The 23,281-nt window shown below is 41.0% G+C and overlaps 1 protein-coding gene across 2 annotated transcripts in view; it reads right to left on the bottom strand.

Annotated features, from left to right (window-relative positions):
* RORA (RAR related orphan receptor A) overlaps positions 1-23,281 on the bottom strand; it is a 97,231-nt gene that overhangs the window by 5,414 nt on the left and 68,536 nt on the right. Inside the window, exons 3-7 of one of the 2 annotated variants that reach the window (XM_024219323.2) lie at positions 13,080-13,221; positions 10,921-11,316; positions 7,009-7,130; positions 2,496-2,628; positions 1,734-1,841 (exon numbers count right to left, since the gene is read on the bottom strand). In XM_024219323.2, coding sequence (XP_024075091.1) covers positions 1,734-1,841; positions 2,496-2,628; positions 7,009-7,130; positions 10,921-11,316; positions 13,080-13,221 — 901 coding nt within the window. The remainder of the gene's footprint in view (positions 1-1,733; positions 1,842-2,495; positions 2,629-7,008; positions 7,131-10,920; positions 11,317-13,079; positions 13,222-23,281) is intronic. The other variant, XM_024219324.2, reaches the window with a different exon arrangement.

The following is a 23,281-nucleotide window of genomic DNA, read 5'->3' as shown; positions in this document are numbered from 1 at the left end:
TCATTTCATAGACATAAACTACCACTACACTTGCCAAATATCTAAAAAATTTTGGCCTGACTTGATCTCCAAATGACTTGGCCTAAAAATTTAAAATTGGTTTTGTTTTATTGACGAAGGAAGTGCCTTTGGTATTTTGGGGAGGGGGTGCAGGAAAATGCATAAGGAGTTGTTTTAAAGTGTATCAAGAGCAACTGTACTATATATGTTCATAAAAATAAAATGACCTCCATCTGACTCCAGCTGCTGGGTAGTGCCAGAGGGTGAGGCAGGAAAAGGAGGAAGGAAGAGAGAGGAGACCCGAGGGGGGGGGGGGGAAATAGGGGGGGATAGCAGTATGGGAAAAATCATGGATATAATGGGTTGGGGACCTAGCGGACATGAACTGGGGTAGGCGTGGCTCCCAGCCTCAAAATGGGACTAGCTCTAGAAGATCCAAGAGGAGGAGGAACATGCAGAGGAGACAGGACACTAATGGGGCAGGAAAATAGTGATGAAGTGGAGTGCAGGCGAACCCAAAAACATAGAGGGCAAATGAAATAGGATGAAGGAGATAGCCATGGAAGAAGGTGCAGGGAACTGAGGGAGGCATGTATGGGTGTATGCACAGGGAACATACGGAAAGAGAGGAGGACAGGGAAAAGCAGAGTGCTGCAAGATTTTAATGTGGATAGGCGCCTCTCCATCTCTTCTTCCTTTCCCTTCCACCCCCATATGCCATGCAGGTATAACTCAGATTACCACCACTATCATACATGCTTCCTACAATCTGCAGGAGGGGAGCCCCGCTTTAGAGGGCCTTGGAAGATTTGTTGGAACAGGGCTTTCCCCTGCAGTCTTATACACCAACCTGATTTAGAGTTTTTTGATGCTCATGGAGAACAAATTTAAAAGGTTAAAGTTGAAAGTATATTTCAGTGGAGTCCAGCTAGAAGCCCACATACAATATTACTATCTGAACTGTTCATGTCCATACTTTGTACCTTTGGGCATTTTAAATAGGTGCAGAATATCTGTAAAATGATACGGCCAGTTCTTCACTGCCATTTTATCCTTCAGCACTCTATGTTATCTTATCCAGTTTACACCCCATATACAAACTTAATAGTATCTCTCAGATAAAATTGACAAAAATATACACAAAAGGTCAAAATGGCAAATTACTGGGAAATTGAAAAAAAATCCATTTTTTATTCAAGTGATCTACTGCCAATAATCCCCAGCAATGTTATTTTCATCTTTGTGTATATATGTCCTTGAAAGATTAAAAAGAAGACCGGCAGCTTTGGAAGGATAACATTGTGGTGTCCAAATTCACCCAAGAACCTGCTTTTCTGTATAGTTAGAATATAGCAAATATTACTCCAGTTATCAAATCTGGGTGCCTAAACTGGATGCATATTCAAATTAGTACTGACCTGTTTAAAACAGGTATCTGGGTGCCTGATCTGAACACCAAGGCCCAATTCTGCATTCTGTTACATGATTTCAATTTCCATTGAACTCAACTGGTCCCCAAATTTAGTCAGCCAACTTTAAGAAGTGGACCCATATATAGTACTTTACATAATAAGCAATCCAAGACTATCTAGATTTTGAGTTACCTTTAAACTTTTCCCTTTGTATACCTAACACAGTGTTTAAGTCCCAGTTTATTTTTTGTATATGGTCCGCTTTCAGTTTCTAACCTCTTTTCTACTTGTTTTTATACAGAGTACTTGAAATTTTCTTACCTAGTGACTTGAAAACATCTGGGCTAGCGTACTTGCCGTCAAAGTACACTGTGTTGTTTTGGGAGTCAAAGGCACGGCACATTCTGATAAACACAACCTCTAAAGATCCTAAATGCAAACAATACCCAGATTTGATTATTTTAATAGGGATTTCAGTTACAAAGAGCAAAATGGAAGAACTTTTAAAAAAGGGATTTTAAAATGTAATATAGACTGCATTCAATATAGGTCCAGTACTGTAGTGGTTCTGCAATTATAACTGAGAATGGTTTGATTTGCCATGAGCATTAAAAGAAATCTCTAAAGTTAGTTATATCAGAATAAATCCAGTGTACCTCCACTGAAGTCAAGGCAATTAAATTGGATTTACACTGGTGAACATATAAGAACTTAACCATTTATTTGTAAACCACGTCATTTCTATAATACCTTCCCTATAACAAAGTCTGAACTTTTACCTGGAAAAACAAATCAGAACAAATCAGAAATCTATTTTATGTGCTCGACCCAGTCATTTGTACCCACTCAATACTTCCACTGTTTCTAATGGAAGCTCCACACAGATACATACATACGCTTCCATCCAGAACATCTAAGATGAACACATGTATCCAAGGAAAGAGCTATAAACCTTGTTAGGTTGTACTGAAAGAAACACAAGGAAATATCTGAAGTCAAAACTGGCTTCAATCATTTTACTTACATAGCATTTCCCTGGGTTAAAAGCTCGTTAGAAGCAGGCCTCAGAATTCACCAACATACCTGCTTTTAAAAGCACGATTTGATCATTTTGACACAGTTCCATAAAGCCATCAATGCGTTTGGCAAACTCCACGACATACTGTATAGCTTCTGTTATTTTGACTGCACATAACTGCCACATTACCTCCCTCTGCTGTTGAAGAGAAAGGGATAAATCACTATTCAAGCTTGTGTAAGCTCCTTTTCATAAAGGAAAATGAAGTTGAAAAGCAAAGCAGAGCCCCCAAACCTCGCCAGCGTTCATGAGTATAATTTAGGAGGTGGAGAGGGTAAACGAGCTTCTTAGAGGCATATGTATACGTGCAGCACTCATTTACTGTTGGCCGTAAGATCTAGGCTGGGACTTCTTGTCTCAAGAGACAAATTCTCCCCTCAGAAGCCTGGGTACTGCTTCCAATGATTTACACTGGATTTGTATGCGTGCAACAGAAGGCAGAACTGGACCCAACAGACATAACTAAGCTCTCAAAAGTAATTCCATGCTTCTTACCAAGTACTCTGTTTCCTACTGAATTTAAATCAAATAACAAGGGGATCTTAAAATATATATAATCCCATATTATTTATGGTATTGGTAACCAGTCATTTGCACCACAAGCGTCGCAATAATTTAGAATGAAACTACCTATGTAGTGTAAAAACTGGGACTTTTTAATACAACAGACATGCTGCAGAGAACACAAGAAATATTTATCTAAACAGAAGTGGGTTTAATAGTACTTCCCAAGAACTGTTTCACTAGTAAGTGCTTTGTGACATTCAGATGGAAGGTGCTATGGAAATACAAACGCTAATTACGCATCACAAAACCCCTTTGAGGAGGACAGCATTGTGCTACCCACTGTACAGGTACACCGAGGCACTGTGAAATTAAGTGACTTGCCCACAGTTGCAGAGTGACTCAAAGGCAAAACTGTAAACAGAAACCAGGAATCCTTACACCCAGTTCTAGGATTTTAATCTCCAAACAGAAATGCACTATCTTAAATAACAATTAAATAACAATTAACCCTCCGCATTACATATTAAGCAGCCAGTGCAATTTAGGAGCCAGATTACAGCATGGCCCTATATTGTCATGCAGGAATGAAAACAGGAATAAGACACTTCATTCCCTGGTGCAGCCTCCTTGCACTGTGGCTGGAAGTGCAAAGCATTGGGTAATCCTTCCCTTCCCACACCCATCAAATGGTGGGCAGAGCCTCTGCTGCACTTCCCAAAACTCTGGCCAGTGCAGCTGAGCTGGCAGAAGGGTTGAGTCCTTTACCAAGAGTAAAAGTTTCTTTAGCCATATAAATAAAAAGAAAACAAAGGGAAAAAAGTGGGACCACTAAGCACTGAGGATGGGGTAGAGATTAAAGAATTTAGATTTGACCCAACACCTAAATTAATGCTTTGCCTTAGTTTTTAACATGGGTAATGGAGGAGCTTGGGGGCAGTGGCAGGGTGGCTAATGGGAACAAGGATTTGGAAGTAGCATCTACCACATGTGAGATGGCAGGCAAACTCAAACAGCTTAATGGGACCATATTGCGTAGCCCAGATAATCTCCATCCAAGAATATTAAAGGAACTGGCACATGAAATTGCAAGCCGAATAGCAAGGAATTTTAATCAGTCTGTAAACTTGGGAGCAATACCCTATGACTGGAGAATTGGAAGTACAGTACCTATATTTGAGAAAGGGAAAAAAAAGTGATCTGGGAAACTACAGGCCAGTTAGTTTGACCTCAATTATATGCAAGGTCTTGGAACAAATTTTGAAAGAGAGAGTAGTTAAGGACATACAGGTAAACAGTAATTGGGATAAAATACAACATGGGTTTACAAAAGGTAGATTGTGCCAGACCAATCCAATCTCTTTCTTTGAGAAGATAACTAATTTTCGAGACAAAGGAACTGCAATAGATCGAATCTACCTGGATTGCAGTAGAGCATTTGATGCAGTTCCACATGGGAAATTATTAAACTGGAGAAGATGAAGATTAATACAAGAATCAAAAGGTGGGTAAGGAACTGATTAAAGGGGAGACTACAATGAGTCGTGCTGAAAGATGAACTGTCAGGCTAGAAAGAGGTTACTAGTTGAGTTCCTCAGGGATTGGTCTTGGGACTGATATTATTTAACATTTTCATTAATGATCTTGGCAAAAAAAAGTGGAAATGAGCTAATAAAATTTGCAGATGACACAAAGTTGGGAGGTATTGCCAATATGGAGGAGGATCAGAATATCATACAAGAAGATTTGGATGACCTAGAAAACAGAAGTAATAGAAATGGGATGAAATTTAATAGTGTGAAGTGCAAGGTCATTTACTTAGGGACTAACAACAACAATTTTTGCTGTAAGCTGAGGATGTATCAGCTGGAAGCAACAGAGGAGGAGAATGACCAATATAGCAAGTCTATCACAGTATGATTATCAGACGTGATTATGAAAAAGGCTAATGCGATCCTAGGATGCATCAGCCAAGGTATTTCCAGTAGAGATAGGGAAGTGTTATTACCATTATACAAGGCACTGTTGAGACCTCATCTAGAATACTAAGTCCAGTTCTGGTCTCCCATGTTTAAGAAAGATGAATTCAAACTGGAACAGATGCAGAGAAGGACTACAGGATGCTCAGAAGAATGAAGAATCTACCTTACGCGAGGAGACTTCAGGAGCTTGCAGGAGGTCAGACTAGGTGATCATGATGGTGCCTTCTGGCTGCACAGTCTATGAGTATTATACTACTGGTTAGGGCTAGAAGTAGAATGATTGTCCCCTAAGCTCATGGGAGTGCAGGTACTGCTCCCTCTCTGCATCCATGGGAGCTCACATCCCTCTCAAAGGGGCAGGGGGATGGCCATGACTCCCTCTCCACATGGAGCTGTACAGGGTTTGTGCAGTCTGTGCACCCACCATGCAGGCAGAGATGGGGTTTGTCCCCAAGCGCGAGGAGCAGGAATGGAAGAATGACTCAGAAAGCCAGTGTCAGGAATGAGGGCCTACAGCAGAGCTAGTCTCGAGCCCCCACTCCCCCCATCAGTACAGCTGGCCTGCAGCAGGCTGCTTGATTAGCCACGCAACCTGATCGACTGTCGAGGCTGGCTTCTAAGCCAGCAGCAGCAGCTCCTCGCTGACTTTGCAATGCTCATGCCCACAACTGTGCCTGCTCCTGTGTTACATGGTTCCTGCTGCTCCTGTCTTGCACCTAGTCTTGCCTGAGACTCCAGTTCCTGCTCCAGTTCTTGCCCTCTGATTTGACCCTTGGCTCTGGCTTCTGACTACAGGCTCCAGCTTGACCCTGGCTACTGATTACAGTTCTGACCCTGAACACTAAGCCTGCCGCCTTCTCCAACAATTAGACTAGACTGCCCTCATTCCAGTTGGCTGATAGTCAGTTTCTTCCCAAGATTTCTCCCAGGGCAGCATAACTGTACATCTCCCCTTACACAAGGCAGGGACCAAATGCATAAATAAAAAATACATATAAAATGCACAAATACTCCAAAACACATACACTAAAAGAGAATCCGGGAAAGCAGCAATGTTGAAATGGACCCAAGGGTAATATCAAATTGCACATCAGTTTGCATGTAGGCTGTTGATTGAGCCTGACCCAGCTAACCTTTTATCCGAACCTCAGCTTTATTAACAGTATTGCCAGCTTTCAAGATTTTAACAGTAGTCTCATGATATTTGATACATTTCTTAAAGCACTAGCTCCTGGAGTCAGGCCATTCTAAGAGAATCTCAGATCTCATTTAAAAAAAGAAAGTTTCCACCCCTCCAGGTTGTGGAGAAAAGCTTGAAAACATGAAAATGAAACATTCAAAAACCAGAAGAAAAATACCAAGACCCAAATCTTATGGTTTTTCAACTAAATTCATGATTTTTTGGGACCTGACTCATGATGTTTGAGCACTTGGGATTTGAAATACAGCATTAAGATACTAGGCCATTTATTGATACAGATTGATGTCAACATAAGGAAGACAACACAGCCCACATGTCCTCATATATATGTTCAGCAGTATGACATGGGTGACAAGAACCTGGGGTTTCTGAGTCTGGCCCTTCTAGTTTTTCTTAATCTTAAGGATTTTTGGTGCCTGGGTACACTACAAATTAAACAACAGAAATGTAAACAGGACCTAGCTGTAGGGAGCACTCATTTCACTAATCCAGAGACTCATTCTACCATTTAGGAGTGGTACTCACTGGCTCTGTCTTTCTAACCCTTCTTCTTTAAGCACAGGTAACCAGGAGTATGTGCCACACCTGTAAAAACCCCACATGCGAGATCCAGAGAAATCACTACCCACTTGCGATTTTTCATTCCAGCTTATTACTAGTGACAAGTTAAAGGTGCAGGGCACATACTTCTCTCCTGCATACAAACCAACCAAAATTTCCTACTGGAAATAGAAAAAAATTGAAAACACTGAATTTAACAGTTAACAGAATGTTATAAGATTAACAGCTTTAAAAAACCCGAGAAGGTCTAAAGACGGTATTTTATTATACCTTGTTCTGGTAGTTCTCAATTTCTTCCTGCAGAAAAGTCTGCCATGTTATCTGCTGTAGCTCTTCTCTCAAGTACTGGCAAGTTTCCATGTGTGACTTTGAAATATTCTGTGCAAGATGTTCTAGAAGGAAGAGCAAGAAGTGGCATGCATTAAAAGAGCAAAGCTATCCCTGTGTGATTTCTGTCCAGCAGAAGAGTGAACTGCAGAAATTACGATTAGAAACTTTAGTTATTATGAAAAGAACCTTAATCTATTTTCTGATAGTTTCAATAGCTCCTTGGATTATCCTTTTGAAAAATATTTTAGGACGTTTGCAAAAAGATACAAGTAAAGAAAAAAAATCCTGGTCCCTAAGGGTATGTCTATACTGGAGCTGGGAGCAGTGTGGATGTTGTGGCAGCGAAGCAGCTCAGGCTAGCCACCTGAGCTTGGACCAAGGGGGTTGGGCAGACTTGGGACACAGGTGACCACCCCGAGCCCCAGTCCTTGCTGCAACATCCACACTTCTATTTTTAGTGCGCTAGCTCAAGCAGAGCTAGTGCGAGTCTGTCTACCTGGGCTGGGAGGCATGCTCCCCGCTGCAGCGTAGACATACTGTAAGGGGCTATTTATACTGCACCTGGAGGTGTGATTGCAGCACATGTAGATATACCCAAGCTAGCTTTAATCTAGCTAGTCCAGACACCAATAACAGTTGAACCATAGCAGCATGGACTTTAGTGCGGGCTAGCCACCTGAGTAAGTGGGCTGCTGCAGCTTACTGCTATTGGTATCCAAACTAGCTAGATTAAATCACCCTGATTTAAATTAAATTAAAATACTCCTGCAGTGTATACATACCTAATAGCTCTGAGAGTGTTCCCACAGTGGTCGGAGACCATCCAGTAGAGGGCAGTGTACACTCATTTACGTATGTTACTGGTTCACAAGTGCAGCTATAGGAAATTTTCAATAATGAACAAAAACTGGTAGATTTGCTCTGTTATTAGTTCATTACCAACTTAAAGCTTAGTTAAGATGTCTGGGTGAACCTGGGCTGAAGTAGGCATATTGAGATTTGAGAGAAACAGTTCCTCTCTCCAGGAGCAATGATTGCCAAATAGGTTTTAAGGGAGGAAAACCCATCTGAAACTATGTAAAGGTAAAGCTCCGTGGAAACTTGAGAAAGCCTTGTGATCGGCAAACTCACAGTTTCACCTTGCTCTCGATGTAATGTACTGTACTAGCTGATGGTCTTGGTGTTTTTACTGAGATGGAAACCTGCCTGGGGAACTGGGCAAAAAACTAAACTCCTTACTAGGAGCCACAGAAGAGTGGCCCAGGAGTCAATGGGCCCATCAGTTTAGGGTGGAGGCACATTAGTGGAGGTGGGGTGATGACAGCCCTGCTGGTGCTGTAAGCTGCTTCATGAATAAACAGCATTTCTCGCCAGGGCTGTCAAACCGGCATAGAACTAAATCCATGAACATTTGAAATAAGAGAAATGTTTTCTTTAAAAAGGAATGTAAGGTATAGAGGACCCATCCTGCGAGATATCAGCTGGGACACTGTATCATAGAGGCTGCCTCCTTGGCAAGTTTCTTTTCTCTAGGTATGATTTTTTAAATATAAATCTTGGTAGAGAATACACTTTTTAGGGAACCAAGATAAAAAATTATACAAATGATGTCTCAAATTTTCCTTAGTTTTAAAGTAGTAGTGTAGTCATTTAAACGTGATGGAGGTTTACATACAATATATTCATTCTAGAGGCCATCCTTCTTTTGCCAATATGCTTTGTTAAAACACATCTGAATGGCTTATCAATAACTAATTTGTACATATTTGGGAGGAGGTTTTTCAAAGGCAGACGCCTAAAAAATGTGCCCTTAGACGTGCAACCTACCTCCCTGCCCATCCTTATTTAAGCACATAGAAACAGATCTATCAAAGAGCAAAATCCTGGTCCCCCTACTTGCACAGTTCTGCAATCAGTGCTTTCTCTGGCTAAACCACCATGAACCTCTGGCCCTAAAATGATCTGAATGGTCATCCATAACTCCCCTTTTAAGGGCCCTTGAGTCAGCTTTTCTGTGAAAGCTGTGTTTCTTTGTTTGAAAAATTCTTTAAATAATAAACTCACACCACAAAACAGGTTGTTTCACATCATGCTAAATGGACTAATTGAAGCCCTTTCTCAAGAGCAAGAAAATTCAATAAAGGTTTAAATTACAACCTTCAATAAAAGCTGATCATATGCACCATCTAAATTACACAACATAGGGTATAAAGTGGTTGTTGCGACCACAGCTTTCATATGCTCCAGCAGCAATTTCATACATATATACCCTTAAAAACAACATTAGAACCTAGTCACAACATCTGACAGCTCGGGGAGGGGGATGTATTTGCAAGATACACTGGGCTAGATTTGATAGAGGGGCTAAGCACAAATCTAGGCCTCAGTTCAGGAAAGTATTTAATCACGTGCTTACATACTTTTGTGAACAGGGACCCTAGATTGGAAAATACTTAAATATGGTTATTACAGTGTTTGGCCCTGTCCATGTTGGCCAGACAAACCATATTACAAACCAGTTTAAAAGATAAGTAAAGTAATAAACCACTACTTTAAGCCAGGCTCCAAACTCAGCATCTCACTTAGGATGAGCTAGCCTTCAATTCCCTTGCCTTTGTCGGGTTATCCTTTAATAATCACCCATGAAAACACACACACAAAACCGTTTGACTGAGACAAAGCTGCTGGCATAACCTTTATTTTCAGATTTCTTCTTCTCATTTTTACTTATCTAAGACTCAAATTATTTGAATTGAAACAGGGACATAATCCTCTGGTTGTAATGTCACAACAAACTGCGCTGCAGAGAACTGGATTCCACAAGCAGAGGAGGAGGACTTCAAACAGGAGTAACAAAAAACCTGTTTTCATGCAAGATGTCCCTATTAAGAAAAATAGGGAGGGGGAAATCAAACTTGTGTTATGCTGATTTGTCAAAGAATATGATATTTTCCAAATAGACTGTTTTACTTTTAGTGATGTTGTAAATGAGTATTTAGCATGAATGTTACAGAAATAAACAAAACAGGTATTTTAAAACCACTGGTTGCTCAATTAAGCAAACCGGGATTTAAAAAACACTTGTGTAATGCTGGCAAACCACCTTACAGAGCCCTTCTTAAGACACGTCACTAAAGTACGTTTGTGGAGTTCAGTACTCAAGAAGACATTCAGGGAGAAAAATGTAGGGCAGAACATGCTAAGTAAAGCTGTCGTTATAAGGGCCCTAGGGAAATTAACAGAACTTCCTAGAATTCATTCCCTAATGAATTTGGGACCAGATTCTCCTCTACTTCATACTTTCTGGAGTCACCTGAGTAAACTGGGTATAAAAAGCCATCAAATTAGAATAGCATTCTGGACCCATATGTCACAGGTGCAAATGACTCCAAAATAGTAGAGAATCAGGCCTATTCATTTTATGCTGGAAAATAGAGTAGAGATGGGGAAAATATTAGTCTGATAATTAAAAAAAAAATGATGCTGTTCTTCATCAAATAAATTACTCAAGGAATATTATTTGCCCAGTTCTAAAAATGATTTTATCTAACTGCCAGCATTCGTGATTCACCCCACCTCCAATAGGATTCTAAACCAGGGGAAACCACCCAAATCCCACCAGCAAGGAGCCAGTGGGATTTGCTGGTCTGATTCTGTATGGTGCTGAGTGCCATCAACTGCCAGCTGAAGTTCAGGGTGCTGAGCGCTTCATGGAACAGTTCTTACAGCTTTACCAAAACAGCAAGGCTGTGTGTAATTTTAAAGCAGCATTCACAGAAGGCTAAATGTGTTACTCTGAATCCAAAGGGTATTATTAAAGCAATTACAATGGAAACTTTTCTCTCTTATTACCTAATTCTGCCATGGACACAGTTGGCGAGGTCTCCCCATTTGTAAAAGAACAATAAGGGAAGAAGCCCGATGCTGGTGTGTAGTCACATATTGGTTCTGGTTTGATTCCATTAATATCAAGACCCGACTGATCTGGAGAAGGTTGTATGTCTAAGTAGAAGCTGCTAACTGCAGAGTCTGCTTTGCTACCTTCAGGGGTATGCCCATCAATGTAATTACTGAGGTCATCATGTAGCTCTGTTAGCCCATTGGTGGTGATACTGTATGTTGGTGTCAGTGGTTCTGCCTCTCCAGGTTGCTGTTGGTGATCTCGCTGTTGCTGCTGCATTCGATGTTTCTGCACCTCTGCGTACAAGCTGTCCCTCTGTTTTTTTGACATTCGACCAAACTTTACAGCTGAAATATATACACAAAACACACTTTATTTCCATACATCACCACTGCACCATAACCATCCTGAGAACTTAGATCCCAGTGATGAACACATTACGAAAACCTAGATCTGTGCAAATATCTCTAGGTACCTACAGGAAACTCACAACTTAACTACCACACTTCCTGCTACATCTTATATTCTTTAAATGGCAGTTTTAGTAAAACATTTAATTTAACCATTTGCTTTTATTGTTATTTTGATAGTTCATTAGCTCTCCAACTGTATAGATAATAGATCATATTCATTCCAGGTTCACCTCCACAGATGTCAGAGTTACAACATCCAGGCAATCAGATCTCATCACTGTTGGATGGCAATTAAAAATGAAATTTGATGGTATGACACCAGTAGCACAATTCCTATTGCATGTACACATATAAGTGTAGCCAACATATGATTAGGTATAAACTGGTGGGCTCTGCCCAGAAGAGGCTCAAATAGCAAGTTTTTTAGAAATCAGGACTGAGGTGCATGGAAAAGCTATAGAGCCAACTTACGACAACAGACATTTATTAGTGTTCCAAGTCGGTCAGTGTGATAAACAAAGACATTTACTCAATGATTAATAGTAAATAAATCCACAAGATAAGTATGCTGCATGAAAAGATATATTCATGACTTGTGAACTTGCACATTAAAATCAGAACCAAAAGACTTGTGTTGGCTTGGCATCAGTAGTTTTGCATATGACAGCAGTTCCTAAGAACATGCTATACATTTTCTGGGACCTATATCAGCTATAAAGGCTTCATGTTTTTGGGAAGAAGACTATCAGCATGTGTGTTTCTGTAGCAGGCCAAACAACTCCAAGAAACCTAGCCACTTATGAGACCAACCATTAGAGATTTTAAATAACAGTCAGGCATTTAATTCCACACGAAAAGTAAGTCAAAGGGAGTAGGGTCCCATTTATTATGTGCACAGAGCAGCACATTGTTTTCAGAACATTTGGGATTATGGACGTGGGACATTGCTGACAATATTAACTGAGAAAAGACTGAGCCAGATCCTCAGCTGGTCAATGTGGCTGCAGCTCCAATGAAATCAATGGAGATGCACTCATTTACATCAGTTGCGAATCTGGTCTTGTATTCTGTAATGTCCTTAAAATGTGTTACGTGAAATATTGCCTGTCCATTGTATTGCATACAAGGTGTCATGCATGCATACAAGGTGGATTTAGTATGGAAAGCACTTAACATTTTGTCTTAGGAAGACATTGACAGTCCTGTTTAAAGGAAGATATAAGGTTTCTCTGTCTCTTTGCCAAGAAAAAATATTTTAAGTATTTTCATTCTACAACTTTACTCTTCCATTCTCACAGATTGTACATATCCAAATATTTGACTCATTCGTGAATCGTAAATAATTCGGGTCTACGCTGATCTAATGATTAGAGTTTTACTTGGAACGGTAAGAATCTGGGTGTAATAAACACACAGAGCAAATGTTAGGACAGTTAGACTAAAAATGGCATCTTCATGGGGTGACCAGGGACAAGCAACTATAGCAAATGAGGAGAAAAAAAAATCAAGTAACTGTTTAGCTCTCTGATAGCGCTGACAGATTTTCATTATAGAATACAGTATATAAAAGCCACTGGGTATTCTCAGATATGAACATAGCATTCAGTAATTTTAAAGTCCTACATTAGGATTTGTTTGAGCAGGCATCGTACTAAATATTATTTTTCACATGCCAATCCTGGACTAGCAGTGCTCACCATCTCGAGACATCCCCACAGCAAGGCATTTCTGCAATCGACAGTGTTGACAGCGGTTTCTACTAGTTCGGTCAATCAAACAGTTCTTCTGACGAGGACAGGAGTATGTGGCATTGCTTTGCTGACTCCTCCTGAAAAAGCCCTGCGATAGAATTGCAAAATACACAATGCTATTAGTCACTGGATTCATAGGACACCATAGGCAAGATTCTGAATGGTATTCACACTTAATGGAAAATTGCGTTTAAGAGGAGCCCATTCATTACATTAAAGAGCTAACTTTTTTTCCCTGAGAAAAAAAAATTCTTTTCTAAAAAAAAAAAACTTTAAATGAAAAAATAATCTGATGCAGGAAGTGTTTACACATTTCTTCTTTATTTTCAGAGACTCTAATATACTTTTGTAACACAAATGTAACAATCCTTTTTGATTAAGTGAAAGCATTTCAAGATCAGATTTCCTGGCCAGCCAGTGTCCTAGCAGAGGTGTTTTTCACTGCCATGGAAAAATCTAGGTGCCATTCTCTGTTCTTCCTGGCTCAGCAGGGACAGCACATTCAGACCACAGGGACAGGGAGTGCAATGCAGCATCCTACAGCTACCTCACTGGCAGATTAAGCCATTGTTCTGACATCCCATTCTGTCCTTTTTGGATGGGAGGATGACAGACCTTGATGTGTAATCATAGGGGTGTGTGTGTAGCCGAGTGCGTATGCATGGGCAAGTGTGTGTGTCTAAGGCAGGAAAAAAATGGAGGTAGATGGTCAGAGCTTCCCTCAGTCAGGAATGTGATCAACTCATTATGGGGAGGGGGAAGAGGTGGATTTTCTAGTTTGTTGCTAAAGTGAGTTCTTTCACTCAGTGAGGTGTTTCCTGTTCTCCTGAACTCTCTGTAATAGACAGTCACCAGGGTCACATCCGCAAGAAAATGTTAAGAACAGTGAGAGGCTGGGCAGTGGTTACAACATAGTCCTGGTTATCAGGGCTCTTTGGTTCAATTCCCCACTCTGTCATTGGCTCACCTTGAGATCCTGGCCAGTTCACTTCATCTCTCTGTCTCAGACTTCCCACTCATAAATGTGCATGCATGGGAGTGTGTAATACCTGCTTCACAAGGGTTCTGAAGTGGTGCTGTCATCATAAAGAGGCATTTCAGATATGCTAACTCAGTATTTTAGTTTCACGTTACCACATAATGGACTAATGAACAGTGTTGCAGAGAAAATAATTCCTCAGAAAGGCTAGGCACCCTTTAATTATTGTTGGATCTTGACCAATGTTTTAATTATTTGAAGCCCAAATCCTAAAGTGCCTTGGCACATGCACCTGGTGTATAAGCAAGTGAGACAAACAGAATGGAGAAATTCTGCATGACAAGCAGCGGCGGCTCCAGGCACCAGCGCTCCAAGCGCCTGCCTGGGGCGGCAAGCTGCAGGGGGCGGCTTGCTGGTTGCTGTGACGGCGGCAGTCAGGGAGCCTTCGGTGGCTTGCCTGCGGAAGGTCCGCCAGTCCCACGGTTTCAGTGGCAATTTGGCAGCGGGTACGCCAAAGCTGTGGGACCGGCGGACCTCCCGCAGGCATGCCGCTGAATCCGCGGGACCGGGGACCTCCCACAGGCATGCCGCCAAAAGCAGCCTGCCTGCCGTGCTTGTGGCGGCAAAAAAGCTAGAGCCGCCCCTGATGACAAGGAAGCAACTTCCCAGCCGGTCTCTTGCAGACAAGAACATGACTCTAAGTCAGTGTTTCCCAAACTTGGGATGCCGCTTGTGTAGGGAAATCCCCTGTCGAGCTGGGCCGGTTTGTTTACCTGCCGCGTCCGCAGGTCCGTCCGATCGCGGCTCCCACTGGACATGGTTCGCTGCTCCAGGCCAATGGGAGCTGCTGGAAGTGGCACGTGCCGAGGGATGTGCTGGCCGCTGCTTCCAGCAGCTCCCATTGGCCTGGAGCTGCGAACCACGGCCAGTGGGAGCCGTGATCGGACGGACCTGCGGATGAGGCAGGTAAACAAACCGGCCCGGCCCGACAGGGGCTTTCCCTACACAAGCGGCGTCCCAAGTTTGGGAAACACTGCCCTAAGTCAATGCACAATGCAAAGTCACGTGTACCAAACCTATGGAGAGGTGAGGACAGAGTCCTACATCAGCTATTCCCCTTATATCTAAGAGTAGCTGACTGCAGATGCCCTCATACTGAAAAAAAAATAAGTGGGAGCTGAAGGTTCCTTCCCTCAGCCCTGCAGTGTTGTAGTACTGTTTCTAATCAGTCACGCCTCTCTTTATTCTGACCCTTGTTGTTTCTTCAATAAGTGAATTTCAAATAAGTGAATTTAGTGTTTGTGAACAGTAGAGATGGGTGACATTTTTCAGACAAAACCTTTTTTTTTTTTTTTTTTTGGCAGATTTAGGCTGGTCTTAAAACATTTTACAAATTTGTGTCAATTTTGGTGAATTGTTTCAGTCAAAAAATTGTTTTTTGGGGTGTGGGGAATGTTAAAACAGTTCATTTTAACATTTCCAAAATGAAGTGTTTTGATTTTTCAGATATAAATCCCATTGTAAATTTAATAACATACTTAAACATTTATTTGAGCAGGGACTGGAACTTAGGTGTCCCTCTCCCAGGTGCCTTAACCACTAGGCTATGGAGTCATTTTCACTCTCTCTCTCCGGCCCAATTAACATTTAAGTATTTTTACAAAGTGGAACTGCTTCAATAGGAGAGAATGAAAGAGAGACTCACCTCAGAACAGCCCACTGGTGAGGCACTCATGTGGGGATGGGGTTGGGCAGAGACCAGTCCCTGCCCTTCATTTTTGTTGCTTTTATCTATATATATGGTTTTAAAATGCCTGGAAACTAAACAGAAGTTTGACCTGAAGAAATTTTGTTTGACCTGAAGACATTTTTTTTCTAATTTCCAATTCACAGAAAATTCTGAACAATTTTAGTTTTTGGTTGACCCAAAGTTGGTTTTTTGTGTGAATTTTCAGAACTGACAGGAAACCAAAAAATCAGTTATTCACACAGCTGTAATGAATAATGCTGGACCGACATCACTGGAAACTGCCCTGAAGCCCTTTCATTATCTGAAGGATAGTTGAAGCCCAGGGCCCTGACAGTGCAAGTTTCCAAATACCATCCTGACAACATGACTGAACCCTCACTGGAGTGACAAAGAAGATAGCTCAGTTTCCATGCTCACTGGCATTGTTAGTAACACTCCTAGTAAGGGTGCAAGTAGATACCCACTAGAAAATGGGACCAGGACTCCCTGGGCTGGATATCAACTTTACTGGTGACAGAGATGAAAGGTTCCCCATCTCCTATTATCAGACCCCTAAACCAGCCAGTTCCCCATGCTGCCCATTCTCGTAGGTGCATTAATGTTTGTCCTGCTACATGAACTGTGCTATGTCTTCATCTCCTACTGCCAGCCACTGGGATCCTGCAAGGCAACTTGATCAATAGCTCAACAAGAGTGGCCATTCAATCATGGCTGAATTAACAACATGAACAAACTAGGCACATGCCTGGGGCCCAAATTAGTAAGGAGTGGGGTCCAAACTGAGTAGTGCAGTGACCCCATCAACCAGGTCGCAATACCACTCACTCAAATTTGGCCTGGCCACCCCTCCGTCATGACAAATGGGTGGCCAAGCCAAACCTGAGTTGGAAGTGGGGCAGCCAGGATTGCTCCTCCTTGCCACTTTGTGGGGGGCCAGCTCCTGAACCAGGGCTCCTCGCTCAGGAGGAACTGTAGAGGGGCAGCAGAGAGTCCGGGGTGGGACGGGGCAGACCCGAAGGAGTTAAATAGGGGAGTGTCTGTGCAGCAGGAGCCAGTCACAAATTGATCTGGATAGGAGAGAGTTAACTAAGCAACATCCCTGACGCAGGAGCCCCTTGTGCTGGTGTTAACAGATCACTAGCGCAGCTGTGCTGGTCAGGATGGGGTTAATACAAATGCGTTCCTACTGCTAGAGCATCTAGTTTAGCTGTCCACTAGAGAGACCCACAATTGTGTTTTCGTAGGGCCCAGTGATGGGTTAATCTGGCCCTGTATGCAACTGGAAGAAAGATAGCCTTCTTTTGGGTAAGTCCTTAATTTGGGCAAGCAGACAATTTGTTGTGGGTGGCTACATTGACAGTTAGCCTTTTTATCTAGGGAAGGTCTGTAGATGGCTACTGAGGATTGGTTTCAAGCAGAGGGTTATTTTTCAATATTGTAACTGAGAAACTACTAGGCTTTTTGCTCTTTCTAGATTTGTCCTAGAGACATATCTGCCAAGTACATTTTTGTGTACAATTTATCAACTAAGTTACAGCTTGCAACTAGATTTCAACAGTGCAGAACTGCCTAAAGAACCATGCCATCTACAACTGGGACTTTTAAAAGCATTTTCTGTTTACACCTGATGAATGCAGTGTAATGCTTTTAAAGATCAACTGTGCTATATACTATGTGTGTCTGCTGAAAACAACAACAGCATTTAAAGTACAGCAAAGCCCAAGTTACAACTTTCAGAAATAGAGCCAAACTTCCCCAGAGCTCAGGAATGTTCTGATCGGGGGTTTTGGTTGTAATTAATGATGGACAAACCAAAAAAAAAGAGCCAAATTTGACTTGAGTGGGGTTTTGTTTTTTGTTTAAAAATGACCAGAGTCTTAATTATATATTTTTGCCAATTATCTTAGAATTCTTTAACCCTTTGGACTCACATTATTACAAATGTATGTGTGAAAACCCTAACATCAAAGAGCTGTTACAAGCAATTACAGTTCTTTGGAATTTTCTTTGAAAACACAACACAACTATATACATTGCTCTTGTACAATCTGCACTGTCTTGTCAAAGGCACTGAGTTAGTCATGATATTCCTGCAGGGAAAGCAGGGGTGTGGAGGAAAAATAGAATATACAGTTACAATTTTGATGGAGGCCAGCTAGAAGCCATATGCTCTCAGAATTACTGTTACTATCATTTATGTTGTGGTGGCGCCTAAACGCCATAGCCAAGTTAGGTCCTGTGATGGAGAGTATAAACTCCATCCTGTCACAACCACCAAAGGGTCAAGAGACAGAGTGGATAGCTCCTCAACTGAACCTAACTGATGGATCATCAACAGTTGGGATAAGAGCCTGCAGACCAGGCAGAAGAAGGCTGGCAGTGAGCCTGAGGGGGACTGTATCAGTTACAAACTGGCAGGAAATGGTGCAAGGAGCCAGAACCAGGGGAAGAGCAGTGAGTCTGAGGAAGCAGACCTTATCTACTTACTACAGGGTCCCTGAGCTGGAACCCAGAGGAGAGGAGAAAGAGGCCCTGGGTTCCCATACCTGCCCGCAGGTAAAGGGATATAAAAGCCCTCCTGACTCAAGGGAGAAAGGACTATTGAGCCCAGGGTGAGGCTGAAGACCCAGCCTCAGGCCATTAGACTCTGTTTGCTGGACTCTCAACTATGCTAGAAAGGGTGTGAACTATAAGTGACCTGGCTGGAGGGCTGAGTTGTGAGAAGGATCAAACAATCACAGTTTTGGAGGGGGCTGTCAACAAGGGGCTCCAGGGTCGAAGTGGCTGCTGAACCGTGCTTGGTCATGAGGGGGTGCACTAGCTGGTGACTGACCCCTCTACAAGCCCCATTGTGCAAGGCATCGTACAAAGATATAAAATAAGTGACAAATCCTGACCCTAAAAGCTCACAATGGTGTCACTGAGAGCACAACTTGGTTCAGGGTTTGCTGGTACTACATCGTTTGCACCAAAGGTGAAATGCTGGCCTCGCCGAAGTCAATATAAAACTCCCATCAACTTCAAATGATGCCAGAATCTCATCCTAAAGTCTCTTTTTGCATACATAGATTAAAATAGTTCTAGCAGAACAGAGAGGAGCAGAATTGAACATTAGTTTCATCTCTGCCTTTCAAATTCCTGTTTATACATAGCACACTGTATGTTTTTTCATAGAGTGCCAAAAAATCAAGTTTGGAAAAAAAAAAAGTGTAGGGGAACTTTTCATCTGCTTGTCAGCTTGGATACAAGCTTGTTAAAAAAGCAACTTTGAAATGTAAATAGCAGTTTTCACCAAACCTATTAATAGTTTCAATAACTTTACTATTTAATGGCTGGGTATTATAGACATGTTGGTTAGGTTCCTTCTTTAGGAGGGGAGAAATTCAATTGTGCTTCCCTGATGTCACAAATCTCACCTTATAGGTTCCCTTCCCAGCTATGCACAGGCTGAAATGCTGATCTCATGTTTTGGTCTTTTGACAATTTTCATTTAATGAATTGATTCCTACAGTTCATTAGCTTACCCTCTTCCACTTCTGTATACACATATGTCTTAATTAGCTGCTCATTGGCTGTTTAATTACAAGAAAACAGCTGACAGCTGCCTTGCTGCATACTAATGACAGACGTTTTGGAATGATTATATACAAGCATGTGACAACTAAGACTTATTCATAATCCCATGATTTATGGCTAATACTTAGAGACATCCACGTATCATTAAGTTTTGCAATATTCTCAGCAACTAACAATTGGGGGGGGGGAATCCTTTCTGATTTTAAATCAAACTCTCTTCAAATTTCTTTTAAAAACATAACAAGAGATAATTGTTATATGAAAAGGATGAAAATATTCCAACTGTACTTGTAACCATTTTATGACAACTAAATTATTTTTTAGATTTCAAGGGGAAAGATTTTTGGGTAAGTATTTGTTAATAGAGATTAAGGGTTTAACAGCTCTGGAAACAAATGCAAAAACCAAAACTGGTAATAATTACATTCAAGACAGGTTTTCCTACAGTGCCTTTATCAGTTTATACAAAGCTCCTGATAAACCCAGATTGTAATATGATTAGGTTCCATCCATAACAGCTCACCAGTTTTTATTGGAAACTGGTTTAGGCAGAACAGTACAATATTTAAAAAAAAAAAAAGGAAAAAAACCCCACAGGATTTAAAGGCAAATATAGGCAAAGTCAATGTGACCCTCAGAGTTAAGTAAAAAACAAACAAAAAAAGATTTTATAATCGGAGAACTTAGAACTAGTTGGATTCATGCATAAATTGAAGTCCACGTGAAAAGAAAAACGAAAGTATTCTCCTTCAAAGGAACAATAGGAATACTCCAGTTGTATTTTTTAACGAAACAAGACTCTCTCACAGCTTTGAAGAGTGCCAAGAGAGTGAGGGCTGAGTGCCTTTAAACTTCTGAAAGTACAAGAAATGCCCTCAGGTGCCCTATGTGAAAGGTGTTATGAAACTGAATGTATGCATTCCAGTAAGGACAGTGGCCTGAAACTAGTTGTATCCACACCTCTAAAGGCACAGTTCAGAACTAGGCATGGCAAATCTCGATTTTTATTTTTTCATAATTTCAGCGGATATCAATCTTTATTTCTAAGCATTTTTCAATTTACATTTTCACCGCTGTGGGAAATAATGTGTGTGTTTGTGTGTCAGACATGTATTTAATGACAGATGTTAAATTCAAAAGTTTAAAGTTTTATAACTGTTAAAACACAAATTGTCAACATCTCACATCAAAATATACAAAGTATTTATCCTTAAATCAAACTCTAAATTCTCAGGCATCATTTTTATCTTATTTTGCCTGTGTGTAAATTTGGATTATTATCGATGGAGATATTTTTTTCAATTTATACGTCCGATGAAATTGACGTTTATTGATATTTACCGATGATAAATAATCCTTCTAACCCTATTCATATTCAAAATTTTGTTTCCTAATATCAAAGTATTTCACTATAAATCTTCAAAAACTATTCAGGAATTAAATTTAGAATATCAAGTAGTACCTGAAAATAGTTTCTCTGTTTAGGGACAAAGCTGGAGATGATGCACTCAATCACTCTCCCTCTTCTAATGATGGTACCCAACAGATTTTCAAGGATTGTATTTACTAATCACAAATGAAAATTCAGTTCTGTCTCAACAAACCAAACAATGACAATTGAAAGTATTACAGAGAGGGGTACTTTCTTTCCTTCACCCTCAAATGTGTTTTGTACATTAACTTTCACAGAGGAGATTAGCAATAGACAGATGAGGAAATTCATTTTTTGGTTAAAAAAAAGAGGGTGTTTTTTTTAAAGAGGCATTTAAGCCCAAGTAAGAGGCAGGAGGCTTGCAAATGTTCAGTGAGGTTTTTATTTCTTTGTAAAACACAAATAAATATTAAATATAGATCACTAGATTAAGGTAGAACAGCTAAAATCACAAGAAGTTAGGAAATGAAAGATTCCTGAGTAGCATTAACTTGGCTTCATTAAAAATGCCAAAGGATATAATAAAAAAAGTTTGAAAACTGAACAGAAAAGACTACTAAGTATTATTAAATGTAATAATTACAGCACTGCAAAGGGGAATTAGGCCAAGTTAACATTGCTATTGGAATCTTAACTTTTGCTCTCTCCAGCTTTTTTGTGGTTTCAAATGTGGAATCTTAATGCTACATTAGCGTAGATGTTTGTGTTTAATTTCCTTTTATTTTTTAAATTAGAAAATAAAATAAATGTCCTGTGTTTAATAATGTTAACATTTAAACAATCCCATTTTGGCTTTGAAGTTCCCACCACACTGGGGTGAAAAGAGTGAGAGAGAAGAAACCATCCAACTTCGCTGCTGCTATTGGAGATCATTTCCCACAAGACTGGCTTGAGAGGGTAGCAGCACTTCTGTTCACGTAATGATCATTTAGGGCCATGATTCTGCAATCTGATGCACATGGATGGATTTTTGCACCCATGTGGAACCTCATTGACTTCACTGGGATTTTGAACTAGTACAAGAGTCTACCCGAGAATCACAGTGCAGGACTGGGACCACTACCTTAATAGCTGCACCATCAAAGCAGTGTGTGAAACAACTCAAACTTAGGGTATTTTTTAAAATCAAAGGTTAAATTATGTGAAGAGTAGTATAAGAACATATAAAATTGCAGTGATTACAGCCACAAAAAGGCTGGAATACACACTTTGGGGAAATAGTACCTAACTGTTTCACATTCAGAGAAGCCAAGATACACCAAGTTGTCCCCCACCTGAAATAGCTCTCTTCAGTGAGACTTTGTTGCTTCTACTGTGGAAGAGTGTAACACAAACAAAATCCTTCTTTACCTTTACATCTGCCACAGCACAGGATTTTAAACACTTTTTAAGCCATGATCATTTACACTCTGAACACAGTCATCCCCACCAAGGTTAGGAAGATTTGAACTCCATGAGTGCCATTCTTTTTTAAGAAGAGAAATATATGAACACACGCAGAGTGTCAGATACCTAGCAGACACGATATTTCATTTTAACCCCAAAACCAAGAATGAGTGAAGGACATGAATGAGGTAAGTGGGATATTATTCACCTGCTTCAAGTGCGTGTAGGCTTAATTGTCCTGGCTGTACATAGTTATCCTATGGTCCTGATGCTCCAAGAACAGGAGAACATCCCTCACTTTGTTGTTTGGGCCTTTGTTTTATTGGGGGGGAGGGCTGCTTTTGCTTTTCCTGCCATTAGCTTAGCTGACCTGGTTGGATTCTCAAAGGCAGATTAAGTTTTGCATTCTTCACTGCATAGGAGACCAGGGGAAACCATTTGCCTGACCCATATGGGACTCCATTTACACTCCCCACTGTCAGGCTGGCATCTGTCATTATTCTGATTGTTGGAGGTTCAGACAGGGACCTCCTTGTCCTTTGATAAGTGAGGGATTTACGTTAGTTAAAGGTGGAAAAGCCATTCTGATGGAGGGATTCTCAATGGATGAACTTATGTCTGCTCAGGTGAGTTCCAATGGTTGATCAGGGGATCTTGCAGAGGAGGAGAAGCAGAATTGCCCAGAGTACTGTCTCCATGCAGATGGCCATGCACCTACTAGCTGAAAGCACTGGTAAAGTGAGACCTGCCAGCTTCGCCAAAAGCTCCTCTTGTGGAGGTTTGCCCAAGAACTCCTAGGTGAATGAACTTCTCAGACTGGACTGAGGAGCAATTCTGGTCATTGACAATATTGTGAGTCTTGAAGATCTGGACAGTTCTGTTTTATATTGGTTCTCATACCATCTTCTTCACCATAGAATCTGAGGACCTTCCCACAGTGCATTAGGCAATCTGCCTACTATATTATGTGTGGCTTGTTTGCTTTCATCCTCTTCCCAATGGGAGATTGGATTGTGTGTGCAGTG

Source organism: Terrapene carolina, unplaced genomic scaffold, assembly GCF_002925995.2.
Source record: "Terrapene carolina triunguis isolate 2854851 unplaced genomic scaffold, T_m_triunguis-2.0 Scaffold67, whole genome shotgun sequence".
Lineage (NCBI taxonomy): Eukaryota > Metazoa > Chordata > Testudines > Emydidae > Terrapene > Terrapene triunguis.
The sequence above is the reverse complement of the archived record's forward strand: the minus strand, read 5'-3'. Positions and strand labels throughout refer to the sequence as shown.